Source organism: Chiloscyllium plagiosum, unplaced genomic scaffold (genome assembly GCF_037043375.1).
Source record: "Chiloscyllium plagiosum isolate Xiang-an unplaced genomic scaffold, Cpla_swu_hap1 HiC_scaffold_15, whole genome shotgun sequence".
NCBI classification, from domain to species: domain Eukaryota; kingdom Metazoa; phylum Chordata; class Chondrichthyes; order Orectolobiformes; family Hemiscylliidae; genus Chiloscyllium; species Chiloscyllium plagiosum.
Window position 1 is genome coordinate 15427415 of NW_028270153.1, and position 21851 is coordinate 15449265.

Sequence of the window (21851 nt, forward strand, 5' to 3'; positions counted from 1 at the left end):
CACAGCAAGATCCCACAGTCCTCGTTGCGATGATGTCCAAATAATTTATTGTTATTGAATTGAGAGACAGATATTGGGCACATCACTAGGAAGAGCTCTCCTGTTCCTGTCTGAAACAGTGTCATGGGATATTGGTGGTGGCTCAGTGGTTAACATTGCCACCTCACAGTGCTAGGGACCTAGGTTCAATTCCACCCTCAGACAACAGTCTGTGTGGAGTTTGCATGTTCTCCCCATGTCTACGTGAGTTTCCTCCCACAGTCCAGAGATGTGCAGATTAGATGAATTGGCCCTGGGAAGTGCAAGATTATGGGGTCAGGGTAGGGGAATGGGTCTGGGTGGAATGCTCTTCAGAGGGCCAGTGTGGAATTGATGGGTCAAATGGCCTGCTTCCACACTGTAGGGATTTAATGATTTATGATCCCTATCCCACCCTTTGTTTTACAGTCTCAGGCAAATATTTGGCACCTTTGACATCACAGCACACCATTCAGCGCCTGTACCCAAAACCTTCTAACTCAGAGGTGAGTGCGCTACCAAGTGGTCATAAGGGTCCGAATGACATCATGGACCTTCTTAATAATGCAGAGAGAATGTTTCCTTTTGTGAGCCAGAGCATAACTAGAGGCTATCGAAACGCAACAATCACCAAGAAATATAAACGGAAATTAGGAAAGGAAAGGTCTTCACTCAGGGCGGTGGGAATGTTATCACAGTGAGTGACTGACATGAACAGGACAGATCAATTTATGGAGGAACCAGTCAAAACAAATGAGTGGGAAGGGAATATTGTTATGATGGCAGCTGATACTGGATAAGTCAGATCCCAGTGTTTTGATAGATCAGATCAGATTACCTACAGTGTGGAAACAGGCCCTTCAGCCCAACCAGTCCACACCAACCCTCTGAAGAGTAACCCACCCAGACCCATTTGCCTCTGACTAATGCACCTAGCACTATGGGCAATTTAGCACGGCCAATTCACCTGAACAGCACACCTTTAGACTGTGGGAGGAAACCGGAGCACCCAGAGGAAATCCACGCAGACACAGGGAGAACGTGCAAACTCCACACTGTCAGTCGGCCGAGGCTGGAATCGAACCTAGGACGATGGTGCTGTAAGGCATCAGTGCTAACCACTGAGCCACCGTGCCACCCTGAAGATAGACTATAAGTATTTTTGTTTTTTACTACTTGGTTTATTGTGGTGGTCAGAACATATTGCTCTGAGCAAATATATCAACGAGAGGTTACCAATTTGGTTTTGACAAGAGAACCTAAAGGTTTGTTACAGAAAAAGGGGAAGAAAACTAATCATGTTGCACTATACGTAAACTATTTGAAATGATCTCACTACAAATACACACATAGAGCTTCAGCCCTTTTACTCTCAACAGCCTCCTTCCAGACATCTAAACTTCAGTGAAGTATCTCGCTCTCCCCACGTTCACATAGTGGCATAGCTGCAATTGCCCTCTCGAGCACTCTCTTTCACTGACTTCAAAACACTTTCAGGGTGAGCAATTGTGGTGCCCTCGCCCTCAGCATCAATTCAAGATGGGCACAATGGCAACACATCAGGTCATTATGGTCAGTTAGACAACTGGAAAAAAAAACAGCATGCTCCAATTAAAGCAAGTGGCGCATTGAAAAATCTGTTGTGGTTCCAGATATTTTGAACAGACAAAAATGATCGAGAATCAGGTAATCACTGGGAACAGATGGAGAATTTCTAAGGACCGTGAGCCGAGATTTGTATATATGAAAAGTCTGTAAGCGGGATTAGTGGGGAACTGAAAATTACACTGAAAAGCAAACAGAATGCCATGGTCCAGTCAGGATAGTGACAGCTGGTTAGTCACCTGCACCTGCTTTAAGAACTCAGTCCAAATTCAGCCAAATGATCAATTATTCACCCAGCCTCCACCCCGTCGTATCACCATCACCCCCACCTTCATCCACCTATCACATTCCCAGCTACTTTCCCTGCCAGCCCCACCACCCCCTCCCATTTATCTCTCAGCTCCCCTTGAGCATCCCTCCACATTCCTGATGAACAGCTTATGCTCGAAACGTTGACACTCCTGATCCTCGGATGCTGCTTGATCGGCTGTGCTTTGCCAGCATCACAATTTTCGACTCTGATCTCCAGCATCTGCAGTCCTCAGTTTCTCCCTCATGCCCTGCCTGCCTTCTTGGGCAAAAGATCAAAGTATATCATTGAAACGTTAGCAGCTGTGGGTTTTTCTAGGTTTTCTGACCAATACTCAATGTTGAAACAAAGGCATCACTTCAAATCAAACATAGTTTGTCAAGTCATGTGGGTCTTTCTGGGATCCTGCTGTGCACAAATTCTCTGCATTATCCAACCATATTGAACACAGTTGAAAGTGTGGTAATAAGCTGCAAGATGATTTGAAAGACCTCAAGGTTGTGAAATGTACAAAATAAATGGACCTTAATTCTTTTTCACCGTCTGTTTCTCCAGAGCAGTCAGGGCAGGAGAGAATTCTGAGTGTGCTAATGCCTGTAACAGAAAGCTCCTGAAACACAAAGCCATGGAAAAGAGGTTTCAAGAATCAATGTTAAGGAACAAGTGAGCTGTGTTCACAATTTGCTCAAGGGTCTCATGAAGATACAATAACTGAAGAAGCTGAGGTTTATCAAGTACAGCCCATATCACTGAACAAGGAGCTTTCAAGTAGAAAGAGGGTGACCCTCCATTAATGTTGAGTATCTGTAACATTGTTGTGAGGGTAGAAGAGTTGAATTTTAATATCTGATACTTGTAACGAGTGCTTCATAAAATCTTATCTGTCATATAAAGTAGTTTATGATTTTTGTTTCCTTTTGTGTGTAATAAATGTTGACGTTCCTTGGTCAAAAGCACATTTACTGACTTTTGTGAATATGTCCAGTGACTGACCACCTTGGGAACAAAATTGCAAAAAACAAAACTAATGTTCTGTCAAGCCAGATTTCACTCTGGAAACTGACTTGTCCAATTTTACCACCAGCTGGGATAATAGCAGAATTCACTGGACTGAAACCTTTCTCATCTATAAAAATCACAACTCGGTGACCCCTCAGCCTTCTTTTTATCAAGAGAGAATTGATTCAGTCTGTCAACTCCTCCCTGACAAATGTGTACTCATGCATTTCCTGCGCCAAACTTGTCAATCTCCTCAGGACCTTCTCCAGTGCCTCAACATCCTTTATGTAACATCAAAGTATAGGTAGTTCTGGGATAACGTGCACTTTGGCAGCAGGATTTGGCTATAATGTCGCTGAAGAATTAGGGAACAGTATTTTGGAGAACACTTACCCCTGTTGGCAATAGCATGATTCCAGTGTGGATCAGTTCGCGCTGTTTGTTCTGCGCATGTGCCGCTGTGCGTGCCAAATCTCTATGCCGTTCTGCGCAGTCGCCGATGTGCACACCGAAATCTCCACACCATTCTGCACATTCGCCTATGTTCATGCTGTCCTGCGCATGCACCATGTCAGCTACTGATAGCTGTGAGAAGTACTGTGTAGAGAGCAGCTTTCTTATATTTTTTAAATGTATGTGTTAAATTTACTTTTGTTTTGGTAATAAATATGATTTCATTCAGTCTGTGCTATGCTTTGTGTTAAGACCTTTGGGTGATTTTTGAGCGATCGTGAGTGATGTTTTTGTTGGTCTTCCCCAACCCCACTTCTCCCATAGGCCCCATTATTTTTATTAAGCAAATTTCTATCAAACGAGGCTTCACTGGAATGCAACTACTGCACTTTAGCAGAACTACCTGTACATTATTCAAAGTGTGGTCTAACTAAGGTTTAGTAGAATAGCTTACATTTTAATTCTATCCAACTAGAAATAACACCACCTTCTTGATTTGCATTTTCAAAATGGTCTTACTAATCTGAAGTGCAATTGTGTATTTTTACTCCAAGTTCCCCTTGTCCATCTACCCTTTGAGACCCACACCTTCCAAGTAATAAGCAATCTGCTCATTCTTAAATACCAAAATATAGTTTCTCATATTTATCTATGTTGTACTTTGTCCAAACAGCTGAGGAGGATCTGTCTCCTGTTCTGATATGGCCACTGGGTCACTTCAGCAACTCAGTCTAGCGTTTCCTATCAGCATCATTATAGGATTGTGGTGACCTGTTTATCTTTTCTAAACTAAAAGAGGCAACATAGCCATGAACATTATGTCGATTTGAAAATCTGGGCTGTGTGCCAGACTTGAGGCAAAGTCTGACAAAGAAAGGCACATCAGAAAGCAATCAGGTGCTCAAGGAGACACACACCATTAGGTAAAGAAAATACATTAATAAACAGGAAGGGGGAAAGTACGTGTTTGGGAAAATCATTCTAACAGCTTCTACGTAAAATGGTAAGGTTAAGATGGAGAGGACAAAATTATTCTTTTGGAAGATCAGGGAGGAAGCCAAGTCTCATCTTCCTAAAAAATTCTACATTGCCTTTCATTTCAAATCCAAACACCCTTCACAGAAATTATTTCAATCCCATCGCTAATGCATTCTTTGTCTAAATCAAATTATGTGCAGGACGTGATCTCATCTTTCTGGGAGCTATAATACTTGTAATTACAGAGTGGGGACAGATAAATAGCTCAGGAGCTTTCATTTAATAAATTAGGACAGGCCTCGATAATCTTGTGAACCAATCCCTTATGTCAGCTCCTGCAGGCTCACTACCCCTCGTACGCCTTCTCTGCCCAGCCATCCTAAACACACACTCCCCACCCACCCATCCCTCGCTCACCCCCACACCCCCAAGGCCACCCACCCACCAAAATATACAGTGACACCTTACTACAACTAACAGTAACCCCGCACCACGGCAATCCGAACCACCCACCCTGCCAATACAGCGGGCCCCAAACCAAAACCAAATATTTTCTCACTCTGATCTCTCTTGAAGATTCAGGGTCAGAACCAGATTTCGAGTTTCTTGAGAAGGAAGCCACAGATTTAGTCTGAATGTGGGAAGCTGGATGGTGAATCGCTGACAGCTGTTCAATCAGGATTCAGAATCCGGTGGATTCAGAGTCCGGTGGAATCCTGTCCTCATTTGATCCCCACAAAATAATCGCACTTTTGAGGAATGTTCGAGAGGTTTTTCAAAAAAATATGTGAAGCTATTTCGGTGGCTCGGTGGCATGGTGGTTCAGTGGTTAGCACTGCTGCCTCACAGCGCCAGGGACCCGGGTTCGGTTCCAGCCTTGGGCGACTGTCTGTGCGGAGTTTGCACATTCTCCCAAGTCTGTGTGGGTTTCCTCCAGATACTCCGGTTTCCTCCCACAACCCAAAGATGTTCAGATTAGGTGAATTGGCCATGTGTTCAGGGATGTACAGGTTAAGAGTATTAGTCAGGGATAATGTAGAGTAATAGCGTAGGGGAATGGGTCTGGGTAGGTTACTCTTCAGAGGGTCGCTGTTGGGCCTCTCTCTCTACAATATCTTGAAGAAGTTCTCCTCCTCTCTCCACAAGACCCTTCCCTCCGTGACTACCTCCCCTATCGCAGCCACCGCACGAATTGCAAACCTGTGTCCACGCCTCCCCCACCCCCACCAAGGCCCCACAGGAGCCTTCCACATCCATCAAAGCTTCAACTGCACTTCCACGCGTCATTTACTGTATCCATTGCTCCCAATGCAGTCTCCTCCTCATTGGGGAAACTGGCCACCTACTTGCAGAGTGCTTCAGAGAACATCTCCAGGACAACCACACTAACCAACTCCACCGCCCTGTGGCCGAACATATCAACTCCCCCTCCCACTCTGCCGAGGAAATACAGATCCTGGGTCTCCTCCATCGCCACTTCCTCACCACCCGACGCCTGGAGGAAGAATGCCTTATCTTCAGCTTTGGGACCCTTCAACCCTAGGGCTTCAATGTAGACTTCACCAGCTTCCTCATTTCCCCTCCCCCAATCTTACCCCAGTTCCAACGTTCCACTTCAGCACCAACCTCATGACCTGTCCCATCTGACAATCTTCCTTCCCACCTATCCGCTCCACCTTCCTCTCTGACCTATCACCTTTACCCCCACCTCCATCCAACTATTGCACTCTCAGCTACCTTCCCCCCCAGCTCCACCCCCCTCCCATTTATCTCTCCACCCCCGAGGCTTCCAACCTCATTCCCGATGAAGGGCTTTTGCCCAAAACGTCGATTTTCCTGCTCCTCAGATGCTGCTTGACCTGCAGTGCTTTTCCAACACCACTCTATCTTGACTCTAATCTCCAGCATCTGCAGAACCCACTTTCACCTAGTTGGGCCAAATGGTCTATTTCCACACTGTAGGGATTTTATGATTCGATTGCATAGCTGGAGAACTATGTCATTTCTGGAATACCATTCTGAAGGATAACCTGCCACAAGCCCAATAACAACCAAGGCCCAATTTAACTCAAACAGATTTGTGCTGGTTTCTCCTCCCTGGTTCACCTTCAACACTTTCACTTTCTCTTCTCTTGTTCGATTAAGTATTTACCAGTTAATAACTCTCTCCCTCTCCCCATTACACTTTGTCCTTAGAACAGTCTCTTTTCCCATCCCCACATCCTAGAGGCATGGGGTACCTAGAGAAGTTGCTGAAAATGTGTTGCTGGAAAAGCGCAGCAGGTCAGGCAGCATCCAGGGAACAGGAGAATTGACGTTTCGGGCATAAGCCCTTCTTCATAAGCCCTCCTGAAGAAGGGCTTATGCCCGAAACGTCGATTCTCCTGTTCCCTGGATGCTGCCTGACCTGCTGCGCTTTTCCAGCAACATATTTTCAGCTCTGATCTCCAGCATCTGCAGACCTCAATTTCTCCTACCTAGAGAAGTTACACTGCATCAAAAAGGTGCTATATAAATGTCAGTTATTTGTCAAAACGACATTCAGAAGAGAAGGGGAGGGCAGCAGAGGGCGTCAGCGACAGGTTGGCATGTGGTCGCCCAAGAAGCGAAACACAATTAAAATCCAAGTGTTCACTAAAAATCATTGTTTAAAAACAAAGAAAGCAGAGCTGGTGATGAACCTGAGAGCTTTCCTTCAAAGGACCAAATGACCTCCATCAGTGCTGTAAGATTTTATGATTACAACATACTGCACTACATTTATAAATGAACAGTTGGCCATTTGTCTCAAAGAAATTTGGACACTCAGCTCTAAGCTAATATGTTTCCCAAAGCTTCACACTTGTGAAGAAGCTGCCAAATCTCTATGTTCTCCCAGTCCTGGTGAAAGGTAACAGTCCCAAAAGCGTTAACCCTCTCCCTGCAGATACAGCCTGACCAGCTCAATGTGTCCAACATTTTCTGTTTATCTTTCTGATTGAAAATCAATCCTGTTTTGGAATCTACTGCTGTGGTCATCACATTTACCTTGACTAACACAGATGGTTCACCTGCAGCACCTGTAACTGAAATTTTGATGCATTTTTTTCCATTGTCTGGTTTCTACTACGATTGCCATGTTAAGAAAGCACCAATTCCCTATAGACAAATGATTGCCTCTTTTTCAGCATTTAGCCATGAGATTTACAGCACAGAAAAACACTTTTCGGCCCATCGAGTCTGCACCAGTCAAACATAGCAACCTAACTACTTAAATTCAATTGTCCAGCACTTGGCCTATAGCCGTCTATGTCTTGGCATCGTAAGTGTACATCTAAATACCTCTTAAACATTATAAGGCTTTCTGTTCCCTATCATCTTTAGTGGTAGTGAGTTCCAGATTCTCACTTCTCTAGCTGAAGAAAATTGTTTCACATCTCCTCTAAACAGCCTAATTCGACCTTAATTCGATGCCACCTGGTTGATGATCTCTCTACCAAGGGAAGATTTTTCTTCCTGCCTATCCAACCTATTTAGATATTTCAACCATGTCCCCCTCAGTCTTCCCTTCTGCAAAGAAATAAGTCCCTTTCTATCCAATCTCTCTTCATAACTAAACCCCTCCATCCCAGGAAACATCCTGGCTAATTTCCTCTGTACCCTCTCTGCAATCTCATCCCTCCTATAAATATGGATTCCAGACTGCGCACAATATCCTAGATGTGACCTAACCATAGAATCAAAGAATCCCTACAGTGTGGAAACAGGCCCTTCGGCCCAACAAGTCCACACTGGCTCTCTGGAGAGTAACCCACTCAGACCCATTCCCCTACCCTATTACTCTACATTTACCCCTGACTAATGCACTTACCTACATATCCCTGAACACTATGGGCAATTTTAGCATGGTCAATTCACCCCTGGCCTGCACATCTTTAGAAGCATCTTACAATCTAAAGCATTGCAGCCACAAGAACACCACTACTAGGTCCATTGGCTAACACTGGCTCCCCAATAGGCCCCCATTCAGCAACTGAGCAGTATAGTGATAGATAAAGAAGAGGTGCTCAATAGGCTGGTAGCACTCCAGGTAAAGAAGTCACCAGGCCTGGATCGGTTGCATCCTAGATTGTTGTGAGAGATAAGGGAGCAAACTGCGGAGCTGTTGACAGAAATGTTCCAGTCCAAAACTACAGGGCATAGATTTAAGGTGAGCAGGGAAAGATCTAAAAGGGACCCAAGGGGCAACTTTTTCATGCAGAGGATGGTGCATATATGGAATGAGCTACCAGAGGTAGTGGTGGAGGCTGGTACAATACAATGTTTAAAAGGCATCTGGGTGGGTACATGAATTTAAAGGATTTAGAGGGATAAGGGCCAAATGCTGGCAAATGGAACTAGATTAATTTAGGATATCTGGTCGGCACAGACAAATTGAAGGGTCTGCTTCTATGGTTTCCGACTCTAAGACTCTCTGACCACATTAAGAGTATTGTGTTTAGTTTGGGCACTTTATTTACTGAAGGATGCTAAAGTCCTGGAGAGAGTTCAAAGGAAATTTACTAGACTGATACCAGGAATGAGGGATTTTTGATACAAGAAAAGATGAGAAAGATTACGCTTATTCTGAACAATTTTGACAGTCAGTAGGGGTCACAAATTCTTAGTGATTGAATCCTTCAGTGGCTCTGTACCTCTCTATCTTTGTGATCTCTTTCAGCCTCATAGCCCTCTGAGATAGCCGTATTCCTTTAATTTTGATCTCTTTAGCATTCCTGATCTTTGTTCTGTCTCTCTCCACCTAGGGCTGTGCCTTCGACTGCCCAGACCTGTAGCTCCGGAATTATCTCCCTTAAAGTCCTTCCACCTCCTCAATTTCAAAGCATTCCTTAAAATCTACATAGTTGACCAACCTTTGTCTAATGTCTCCTCTGCTGCCTCCAAATCAAATTTGGTTTGGTCTCCACTCTGAGACGTGCCTTGAGATGTTTTACTACTGTAGCTGTACAAGTTGTTCAAGGGGGAAATGCAGGAGAGGTGAGTCATAGAATCATGGAATTTCATATCACAGAAGGAGGCCATTCACCCATTGTGTTCTGTACTGGCCCCGAAGGATCCACCCAGCTAGTCCCATTCTTTAGCTCTGCCTCCGCAATCCTTTAACTTCATCATTTTCTCAGATGAAACCTTTTGAAACCTCAGATGAAATCCACCTCTACCACTCTCCCAGGCAGCACATTCCAAATCCTAACAACTCTCTGAGTATGGAAGATTCTCTTCAGCTCATTCCTATCTTTCTTGCTGACAGTATTGAATTTGTGACCCTTATTGACATGCCAACTAGTGGAAACAGAATATCCTTCTTTACCCTGTCAAAACTGTTCAGAATTTTGAACACGCTATTAAGGTGTGTGGCATGGTGGCATAGTGATTAGCACTGCTGCCTCACAGCGCCAGAGACTTGGGTTCAATTCCAGCCTCAGGCAACTGACTGTGTGGAGTTTGCACATTCGCCCTGTGTCTGCGTGCGTTTCCTACGGGTGCTCCGGTTTCCTCCCACATTCACAAAGATGTGCAGGGCTGGTGAATTGGCCCTGCCAAAATTGCCCATATAGCGTTAAGTGTATTAGTCAGGGGTAAATATAGGGTAGGGGAATGGGTTTGGGTGGGTTACTCTTCAGTAGGTTGGTGTGGACTTGCTGGGCCAATTGGCTTGTTTCCATACCGTAGGGAATCTAAAATTGAGGTGCTGCTGGGCTGAAAGCTAATGTAGGTCAGTGAGCGAAGTGATATGGGCCAGCACATCACCACATTGTACTAAACCATCTGGACATTCACACTGAGCTTGTAGTGTAATCTACTTTGATCCTGGATCCAGCTCGTAAGCTGCACAATGTTTATACCGTAAACTAATCTGATTTAATACCAACTGCCTGACATAACTCAGTGTTGACAGCATAAGCAAGTCGACTGTTGGTATGTCCTGCTGCATGGAGCCAGTCTCTACATCCATTAGTTCCATTGGTCTGAGGACCTGTAAACTGAATAAAATGCATCTCAGTCTGAGACAACCACAGAGGTAGAATGTTTGAGATCCCACTCGCTATGGAAAGAAAAATTAGCTCAAGATCTAAAGCTAATCACTTAAGTAATAATATTTCACTCAGCAGCAATTGAATAAATAGTGTGTTAGGAATAGAGTGGAGAGTAGGAAAAGAGAAAATACAGAAAACGTTGGAAACCTTGTCAGCAGGTGAGGAAGCAGGTGCAGAAACAGAGAGAGAGAGAAACGCAAGTGTTCCTCAGGACAATGAACCTTTGTCATTTGTCAAAACATTCAATCTGTTCACCTTTCTGCATAAATGCGGCTGTTTGCTCTGCTGGGTGTTTCATCGAATTTACACTCATGGTGAGTTTGATGGTGGGATGAAATTTGTTGATGTCACTGTGTAGTTTTATCAGTGACTCCTCGCCATGGGTCCACTGATAAAACTACACAGTGACATCAACAAGTTTCATCCCACCATCAAACTCACCATGGACTACTCTTGACTATCTGTCTCATTCTTGGACACATGCTTCTCCATCAAGGATGGACACCTCAGCACCACACTCTACCGCAAACCCACAGACAACCTCACAATGCTACACTTCTCCAGCTTCCACCCAAAACATATTAAAACAGCCATTCCCTATGGACAAGCCCTACGCATACACCGGATCTGCTCAGATGAGGAGGAACGTGACGGACACCTAGAAGTACTCAAGGATGCCCTCACAAGAAGGGGATACGATGCTCAACTCATCGACCGCCAGTTCCGACGTGCCTCAGCAAGGAACCGTAATGATCTCCTCAGGAGACAGACACGTGCTGCAACTGACAGGGTACCCTTCGTTGTTCAGTACTTCCCAGGAGCTGAAAAACTACACCATGTTCTTCGTGACCTGCAACACATTATCAATGAGAATGAGCACCTCACCAAAACCTTCCCCACACCTCCACTACTTGCCTTTAAACAACCGCCAAACCTCAAACAGATCATTGTTTGTAGCAAACTGCCCAGCTCTCAGGACAACTCCATACAACCCTGTCACGGTGGACGCTGCAAGACGTGTCAGATTGTGGACATAGATACCACTATTACGCGTGGGAACACCTCCCACCTTGTACATGGCAGGTACTCATGTGACTCAGCCAACATTGTCTATCGTATACGTTGCAGGCAAGGATGCCCGGAGGCATGGTACATTGGGGAAACTGAGCAAAGGCTACGACAATGGATGAATGGGCACCGCACAACAATCAACAGACAGGAGGGTTCCCTCCCAGTTGGGGAACACTTCAGTGGTCCAGGACATTCAGCCTCGGACCTTCGGGTGACCATCCTCCAAGGTGGACTTCGGGACAGGCAGCAGAGAAAAGTGGTCGAGCAGAGGCTGATAGCTCAGTTCGGTACCCATAGGGAGGGCCTCAACCGGGACCTTGGGTTCATGTCACATTACAGGTGATCACCATTGCACTACACACACACACAGATATTCCTACACACACACACAGACTCTCACATACACACGGACACAGGTACGCACAGACGCGCACACAGACACCCACACACACCCTTATAAACACACACACTCCCACATGCACCCCCTCACAGACTTAAGACACTCTGCACTCACTACACACACACACATACACTTTCTCACACTCACAACCTCCACCCCAGACAGACACACACACACAGACAGACAAAGACCCACATGCACACATGCATTTTGTGGGTGAATTAGTACTTGCAGAGTTACATTGTACTTTGCTCAAAAACTACATGAATTTATGTAAAACTCTGTTATCTCACTTTTTAGATTAGAATCAATCTAAATATCAGGTCTTAGACAGAGAACACAGGGGGCTAACACCTTCAACATATTCTGGATTAGTGGTGCTGGAAGAACACAGCAGTTCAGGCAGCATCCAAGGAGCAGCGAAATCGACGTTTCGAGCAAAAGCCCTTCGTCAGGAACCCGAAAGGTCGGTTTCGCTGCTCCTCGGATGCTGCCTGAACTGCTGTGCTTTTCCAGCACCACTAATCCAGAATCTGGTTTCCAGCATCTGTAGTCATTGTTTTTACCTTCAACATATTGTCTAGCTATCACCATTGTTAACAGCTAAACAGAGAATGCAACTTTTAAAAAAAAGTTTTGTGATTTACACATGAAAGAAGTGAAACTATCACTGTATTCTAACAGATGAAAGGCTTAACAGACAATCAATTTCAGTTACATCACACCGTAAATTTTTGCTATAAATTCTGTGTTACGATCGAGCCCTTCACTATCACCTGATAAAGGTGCGTCGCTCCGAAAGCTAGTGTGCTTCCAATTAAACCTGTTGGACTATAACCTGGTGTTGTGTGATTTTTAAACTTTGTACACCCCAGTCCAACACCGGCATCTCCAAATCATTACACCCATTTAGCACTCCATTAATATTCTACTGAATTGTTAAGGCACTTTATTCAAAATATAACAAATTTCTCTAGTAGAAAAATCTGCTGGATGGCAAGTGGACAGCACTGCAGATGTTACATGCTATCTAATGCAAATTTCTACATTACAATCATACAAATCAGCTTGTCTACACCTTCTTAAAAATTAACTTTTTCTCTAAACTAACATTTTGTGTTTTGAAGCCTGTCTTTTAACAAATCCAAGTGCTCAACATATAGTCACAGGGTCATACAGCCCGGAAGCAGACCCTTCGGTCCAAACAGTCCATACTGAACATAATCCCAAACTAAACGAGTCCCACCTGCCTGCTCCTGGTCCACATCTCTCCAAACCTTTCCTATTCATGTACCTATCCAAATGCCTTTTAAACATTGTAATTGTACCCACATCCACCACTTCCTCAGGAAGGTCATTCCACACGTGAACCACCCTCTGTGTAAAACAATTGCCCCTCAATCTACCCTTTAGTTGCAGAATACAATGCTATGTTTTATACTGCATTTTAAAGGCAGGAGGAAGACATAATGCACCATCTAACATTTCTGAGGGTGTCCGTAGATCTTTTGTTTGGGTCCAAAACCCATCCACTGCTTTGCATCTGAAAATCTCCTCCTGTTGGTTGCACTTCCTGACTTGAGAAGTTTCAGTCACAAATGTTTAGTCCACACGATTTCAAGCTAAATAAAAACCGAACGAATTGCGGATGCTGTAAATCAGAAACAAAAACAGAAATTGCTGGAAAGACTCAGCAGGTCTGTTAGCATCTGTGAAGAGAAGTCAAAGTTTACATTTAGGGTTCTGTTACTCTTCCTCAGATTCCAAGCTGTCGAATTATGGCCTGCATTCTTTAAATTTCCCTTACAGGAATGCGAGAAAGGTGAAGGCTGAGAGATGACTCTTTTGCCTATTGAGGATCTGTTGTTTAACATTGCATAACTTCCAATGATAGCAACCAACCTCCTATTGAATGTTGTCCATTTTTATAGCTTTGCACTCCTTGCAGAACTTTATAGTTCTTTGAGTCAAATCCAAAGATGTGCATGTCAGGTGAACCAGCCATGCTAAATTGCCCATAGTGTTAGGTGCATTAGTCAGGGGTAAATGTAGGGGGGTGGGCTACTCTTCAGAGGGTCAGTGTGAACTGGTTGGGCAAAATGGCCTGTTTCCAAACTGTAGGGAATCTAATCTAATCTAAATTATTCCAAAAATATGTTTAAAAATTCTTTCCTGTACTTCATTTTCCTGAACACATTGGAAGTAATATTTTCATCCTGGTTTTCAAATCTCTCCAACCAGCTCCACCAACCCAATTTCTACAATCTTCTCTAACCCTCCGCGCTCCTGAGTACCTCCTGAGTATCCCAGATTTAATCATTTCACAACTTGTGGCCAGACCGCCAGCTGCTGCTAATGATAGGAAATTGTCTCCCAACGGGCGGTACAGTGGTTAGCACTGCTGCCTCACAGCGCCGGAGACCCGGATTCAATTCCTGCCTCAGGCGACTGACTCTGTGGAGTTTGCACGTTCTCCCCGTGTCCGCGTGGGTTTCCTCTGGGTGCTCCGGTTTCCTCCCACAGTCCAAAGATGTGCAGGTCAGGTGAATTGGCCATGCTAAATTGCCCGTAGTGTTAGGTTAGGGGTATGGGTGGGTTGCGCTTCGGCAGGTCGGTGTGGACTTGATGAGCCGAAGGGCCTGTTTCCACGCTGTAATGTAATCTAATCTAATCAGGTTTCTCTTCCCCTTTATGTTTGTCCCCTTTCAGACAGATCCTAAAACCTACTTCGTTATCTGCCCTAATTTTATTGTGTAGTGCTCATGTGAAGCACTTTTATCACAACAAAGATGAGATACAAACATATTGATTAGTATATTTTGGATTACCTAATCTTCACAAATCAATAAAATACCTCCTTCCTGGACAGTAGAGCACAGAAAATTTCTATTTTTCCCTCATAACTCAATCCCTTTACACTCAAGATTAAGGCTGTTCTCCAGAATTTAAACAATACTTTAAAGGCAGAATGAGCAAACCATTTTAAAGCTCTTCAGAGTTAATGGTTTATTGTGTGATTTTATAAATCCAAGCACGTGGTCTTTTTTATACACATTGCTGTGGAACACTGGTCAAATGTTGGAAATGATTAGATGATGATTCCGTGTTGCCTTCTGTCAATTCAGACTCATTAATTATATAGTTGGGATGTTTATGTAGAATGCAAAATACAGAAACAGGCCACATGCTCCCGGTCTGTATTTATGCTCCACACAAGGCAGTTCCTGAGCCTCTTCATCTAAGTGCACCAATAGATTTGATTAGATTCCTTACAGTATGGAAACAGGCTATTTGGCCCAACAAGCCTTTGAACAGTAACCCACCCAGACCCATTCCCCTACCCTATATTTACCCCTGACTAATGCACTTAATACTATGGGCAATGTAGCATGGCCAATTCACCTGACCTGCACATCTTTGGACTGTGGGAGGAAACTGGAGCACCCGGAGGAAACCCACCCAGACACGGGGAGCATGTGCAAACTCCACATGGACAGCCATCCAAGGCAGGAATCAAACCCAGGTCCCTGGCGCTGTGAGGCAGCAGTGCTAACCACTGAGCCACCATACCGCCCACAATATATCCTTGAATTCTTTTATCCCATTCTAGTCAATCTTTTAATATATTCCTATTCTATTTGCTTCAATCACTGATGTACTTTATGTTCATCAGTGATGAATCTGCAACCTCATTTATCAAATTGTACAAATGGAACCAATTACGTGTCTCACGACCATCTCTGTCTCCATCATTCTCCCCTTGTCATTAGTAAATTAAAGTTCACATTAAACTCTACATTCAAAGTATGACTGTAACGTCAATTCCAAATTCCTGCCTGTCCCAATAACCCCTCACCCCACCATTTACCAAGAATCTAACTACTTATATAAAAATATTCAAAGACTCTCTTCCACAAAAAGGCAATGGAAGCAGTGTTTGAAAGACCTACTACCTTCAGGAAATATTTTCATTTCATGTCTACCTTAAATGGGTGATCCCTAATTTTTGAACACATTTCATTATAATAGCCCATTTTTAACAATGCTATCCTGATCTCAAGGGCTGCAGATTCCACATGGCATCCACACCCACTCTGGCACTCCTCTGCTCATGATTAACCTCTACCTCCAACCGACTGATCAGGTTCCACTTGAATTCCTGTGGCTTTTAAGAAACCCTTTGAGGGTCGGTGTGGACTTGTTGGGCCAAATGGCCTGTTTCCATACGGAATCTAATCGAATCTACTGGTGGGCTGGAGGCTCAGGAACATAAATACTGACCAGGATCAGTTGCGCCAAGTGGCCTGTTTCTGTATCTTGCATTCTACATAAACGTCTCAACTGTATAATTAATGAGTCTGAATTGACAGAAGGCAACACGGAATCATCTAATCATTTCCAAAGGGTTTTTTAAAGGGTTTTTTAAAGAAACCCTTTGAGCAACGGTCCATAAATAAATGTAGCTGTACTCTGTTACATGCTTAGACAAAGAAATGGCACAAGAACACCCTGATTGCCAACCAATTCCCTTATTAAATTCCAATACTGGCCCACAACAGTGCAGAAGGGCTTATGCCCGAAACGTCGATTCTCCTGCTCCTTCGATGCTGCCTGACCTGCTGCGCTTTTCCAGCAACACATTTTTAAGCCCACAACAGTGCAGGTTTGCTCATTTTCCCTATTATTGAAATTTGGTAAATGGACCAGTAGTTGGAAGGTGGTAGATTCCTGATGAAGGGCTTTTGCCCGAAACGTCGATTCTCCTGCTCCTCGGATACTGCCTGACCTGGTGTGCTTTTCCCGCACTACACTCTCAACTCCATTCTCCAGCGTCCACAGTCCTTACTTTCGCCGTGTTGCTAGATTAGCATTTCAGAATCCCAGGCAAATGTTCTAGGAACATGAGTTTGAATCCTACTGTGGCAGATGGTGAAAATTTGAATTCAATAAAAATCTGGTCTTAAAACCCATCTGATTCACGAATGTCTGCCAAGTGACTCCAGACCCACAGCAATGTGGTTGTCTCTTAACTGCCTGGCTCAGCATCTCATGAATGAATTTTTAAAACTTTTCTGGATCAGATTGGAATAAAGGCTCTGTACTAAATTGCTTCAATCCCAGCAGAAAATCCCCTGGGCTCCCAATGTATCCTCCAGAGGGTTTTTTTAGAGCAGGTGGGTCTGAAGAAATTGTGGTGACTATGGGAATTTTCCCCCTAGGATATCCCCTGAAGACAGTAGCTACATTTCCTCCCATCATCTTACAAACTCCAACAGCATTTGACATGGGCAGCCTATTATCAGTTTTTAAACCAGTTCAATTGGTCCTTAATTATTTATTTACATTTAATTGACTGGCTGAGATTTTCAGTGCCTTCCCACTCTCTATTGTGGGAGTGTGCTTGAGAGTGGGTGGTGAGCAAACTACCTAACATATTTTTTGTGCCCCCTATACCCATGGGTGGCACAGTGGTGAGCACTGCTGCTTCACAGCACCAGGGTCCCAGGTTCAATTCCTGCCTCAGGCAACTATCTGTGTGGAATTTGCACATTCTCCCCGTGTCTGCGTGGGTTTCCTCCGGGTGCTCCTGTTTCCTCCCACAGTCCAAAAATGTGCAGGTTAGGTGAACTGGCCATGCTAAATTGCCCGTAGTGTAGGGTCTGGGTGGGTTGCTCTTCGGAGGGTTGGTGTGGACTTGTTAGGCTGAAGGGCCTGTTTCCACACTGTAAATGATCAAAAACACATCCCCAGAGGGAGGCACATAGTATCTACACGTTATATCCTGTCCTTTTTCCATTATTTACATCCAATTACAGACTTCAGTGACACGTAGGATGACCTGCCCTCCCTTCCCCCCCCCCCCACCTAATTTTGCCTAAACAAATCACAGAATGCCCAGTAATATACTCTGCACATAGCCTGTGAAATCAAATCAGCAACAATACCTTTGAGGAGGAATTCCTGTGCACATGATAGTTTCCTGGGTCAATATGTTGAGGAACCAACTATAGGACAAGCCACTTAGACTGGTATTGTGTTCTCCTAAGACAATAACTGGCATTCTAGCTGTGCAAGAAAGAGTGACCATAACATGATACAATTCTTAAATAAGCTGGAGAGTGACATGGTTGGTTCTGAGACTAGAGCCTTGAATTTAAATAGAGGATACCAAGATGTTATGAGGTGAGAACTGACAATGATAAACTGGGGAATGCTATTTACAGGAAAGTTAGTGACCACGCAATGGCAAACATTTAAAGAACACACAGATGAACTACAACAATTGTTCATTCCTCTCTGGCACAGGTATAAAATGCAAAAGGTGGCCCAATCATGGGTTATGAGGGAAATTAGGGATAGCATTAGATCCAAGGAAGGGTGATAAAAATTGACCAAAAAAAGCAGCAAATCTGAAGACTGGGAGCTGTTTAGCAACAGTGCAAAAAAGGATTGTTTAGGGGGGGGGGGGGAAACAGTAAAGTTGTGGAGAACAAAAACTGATTGTAAAAGTTTCTATAGATATGTGAAGAGAAAAATATTAACGAAGACAAATGTAAAGTCAGAAACATGGTAACTCACAGGCTGACCAAGACTTCAGGCCATGGCTAGGCCTGCGGGCCTGCATCGAAGGTTCCAAACAGTTTTATGAAGATAAGACTTAGACTTTAAGATCTGGATGTTTTTCTTACCTTTTGCCTTTCTTTTATTTCTGCTGTTGTTTATTTATTAATTCTGGTTTTGTAACCTCAGGATGGCACCAGTGAATGGTGACTTGACACCCTTTTCACTGTACTCATGTATTCCTGTACTGGAGTGCACATTACAACAAAGTCCAATCCAAATTCTAACCAGTTCCCTCCCTGTTCTTGCTCAACATGAAGTTGGGTTGAAAACGGTCAGTCCTCACCGGTTTAAAGTTGAGTAATGTTGAATGGTGTCAGAGAGTCCACTTAAAAGTATGAAAAAATTCATTCCTGATGTTTTGTAAACAAAGGTCACAATGACTTGCTTTCAATTTAAATTACTGCAGCGGAGATTTTGTGAGTCATCACAGGAAGTATAATTTATGGCTTTGTTCCCTCATCAAAATTCTCCTTGAATAAATTTGACAGTAGATGTCAACACAACACTCTTACAGTGTGAAGTGAAATGCTTGTGAATCTCAGACACAGTCGAATTTGCTCTCCCAGCCTAGTCATTTCTGACAACACTTAATTTTCAAATCCACATCCCTATGATAGGGAGGTCTTCTAGTGCACTGGGTACTCAGGAAGCTCTGGATTTGAGTTCTATTGCTCGACTCAATGACCAAGGAAGGATCTTTCATAACACATCTGTACGAACTGATTATCAACCAGCAAGTCCTTCATGAGATGCCGGTGTTGGACTGGGCTGCACAAAGTTAAAAATCACACAACACCAGGTTATAGTCCAAAAAGTTTAATTGGAAGCACTAGCTTTCAGAGTGCTGCTCCTTCATCAGGTGGTTGTGGATAACCTGATATCCAGGAGCAGTGGTCCAAAAGCTAGTGCTTCCAATTAAACCTGTTGGATTATAATCTGGTGTTATGTGATTTTCAACATTCCCATGGCAGAGAGTAAGAGTGTGGGAGCCTCCTGGTTTAAATTGCACCTTAAAAATGATAACTTTAGCCATGTTTTGGTCACCTGCCCTAATAACTCATGTGGTTTAATGTCAATTTAGTTTGGCAATTGCCATTGTGAAATGCCTTGGAATATTTTAATTGTTAAAGACACCATAAACATGACTGGCAATTAATTATAAATTAGATAGTAATTGTGGACAGTATACCAGCTCCACAGAGAGTGTCTTGTGGTAAAGTGGTAGTGTCCCTACCTCTAGGTTCAAATCTGTCGTAACATGTATGAACATGTTGATCAAAATATCTACCAGCTCCACAGATGATTCATAATCAGACTCACACTTGACATGCCCAAACAGAATTTTAAAGTAGTAATATTGTCTAAAGTAAAGGACAATGTAGTCAGGTTACATCTCTAGCCATCGAATCTCAATATTCAAAATGGAGGGTTGAAGTTTCTTTCTGTGCTGAAACTCCAATCCAAGTGGTCAGTGATGACTTCTGTATACTGTACATGTAAACCTGTTCTTACAAGAACTGAAAGCATCAAGACTTGAAATGCAAATGGTCTTTTCCAAAGGAAGTAAAATCATTAACCGATCATAATTGTATTTGCAGGGGCTTGCTGTGTGTAAATTGGCTGTCATGTTTCCTACATTACAACAGGGACTACACTTCAAAATAGAATTGATTGGCTGGAAAGTGCTTTGGAATGTTTTGAGATTGTGAAGGGCATCATTATTTAACAAACAACCCTGACTCAGCATCTCCACCAGGACTCGGCAACTTCCATTGTGCCTGTGGTAACGGAAATGTCGCGCTCGGATAATCATACACCTGCTCCAAACATAATTCAACCTGATAATATCATCCCCAGAGATGTTAAAACACAAATCACTCTGTCACTCAATTTTTCCATTCATTTTCTTCAAGTGAAGTGGGTAATGCAACAAAGTAAAATTTAGGATGAGATTTATTAATTGTTTTCCCCTACCTGTAAATGACTAAAGCTCCTGCCCCACCAGAATGTCACTTAAGAGTTTATATATACAAAGTGCAATTTTTTGATAAAATACTTGCCCCCCCCAATCTGCGAAGGCACTGACTCATTTTGTTATTTATCCATTGGGTTCTGACTGTCATCTGTTGTTTAACACTGCTGTCTCACCGCACCAGGTTCCTGGGTACGAATCCAGCCTTGGGCGACTGTCTGTGTGGAGTTTACATATTCTCCCTGTGTCTGCGTGGGTTTCCTCCGGGTGCCTCGGCTTCCAAAGATGTGCAGGTTAGGTTGGATTGCACAAGCTAAACTGCCCCATAGTGTCCAGGGATGTACATGCTAGGTAGATTAGCCATGGGGAATGCAGGGTTTCATGGATAGGGTTTAGGAGTGGGATGCTCTTCGGAGCGTTGGTGTGGACTCGATGGGCTGAATGGCCTGCTTCCATGCTGTAGTGATTCTGATTCTATGATCTTCACAGATTGGTTATAGCACAGCAGGGGGCCATTCAGTCCATCAAGATCATACCAGTTCCCTCCAAGAGTAACCCAACTCATCTCATTGACCTGCCCTTTCTCTATAGGCCTGCAGTTGAAAGCTATGGTTGGCTTCTGTTCACCAGAGTCTCAGAGAGTGCTATCCAAAACCTAACCATCCATGGTGTTAGGTAAAGACCACTTGCATTTTTCTTGGACCGTGGACTAAAAATGTGAAAAAGATACTACTTTAAACCAAGGAAACTGCAAGATGTTGCAGTTCACATAGAACATAGAACATTTAACATAGAACATAGAACATAGAACAGTACAGACCCTTCAGCCCTGGATGTTGTGCCAACCTTTTATCCTACTCTAAGATCAGGCTAACCTACATACCCTACATTGTACTATCTTCTACGTGCCTATCCAAGAATCGCTTAAATGTCCCTAATGTATCTGACTCTACCACCACTGCTGGCAGTGCATTCCACGCACCCACCACTCTCTGTGTAAAGAACCTATCTGTGACATCTCCCCTAAACCTTCCTCCAATCACCTTAAAATTATGCCCCCTCATGATAGACATTTCTGCCCTGGGAAAACGTCTCTGGCTATCCACTCTATCTGTGCCTCGCAGTATCTTGTACTTTTTGGGTTACTTTATTCAAGGGAGGATGCTAGATACCTCGGTGCCATGTGAGTGTGCTCAGTGCAATTTTGCCCAAGACAGTTTGGGAAGCCTGGTCGGCATAGACGAGTCGGGCCAAAGGGCCTGTTTCCATGCTGTATGATTCTGACTCTGACAAGACTTTTGATTAGTTTTTCAATTGACCGGCAGTTGTGTGTTCAGAAGTGCTCAG

General features: G+C 43.7%; 1 protein-coding gene across 5 annotated transcripts in view; it reads right to left on the reverse strand.

Annotated features, from left to right (window-relative positions):
* Positions 1-21851, reverse strand: part of LOC122560261 (protein NDRG3-like) — a 130996-nt gene that overhangs the window by 90100 nt on the left and 19045 nt on the right. The window contains exon 1 of one of the 5 annotated variants that reach the window (XM_087994763.1): positions 3326-3465. The exons of 1 other annotated variant lie outside the window; for it this stretch is intronic. In XM_087994763.1, coding sequence (XP_087850889.1) covers positions 3326-3343 — 18 coding nt within the window. In that variant the 5' untranslated portion in view covers positions 3344-3465. Of the gene's footprint in view, positions 1-2457; positions 2544-3325; positions 3469-21851 lie in introns of those variants that run through there. 3 more of the 5 variants (XM_087994765.1, XM_087994762.1, XM_043710769.2) reach the window with 3 other exon arrangements.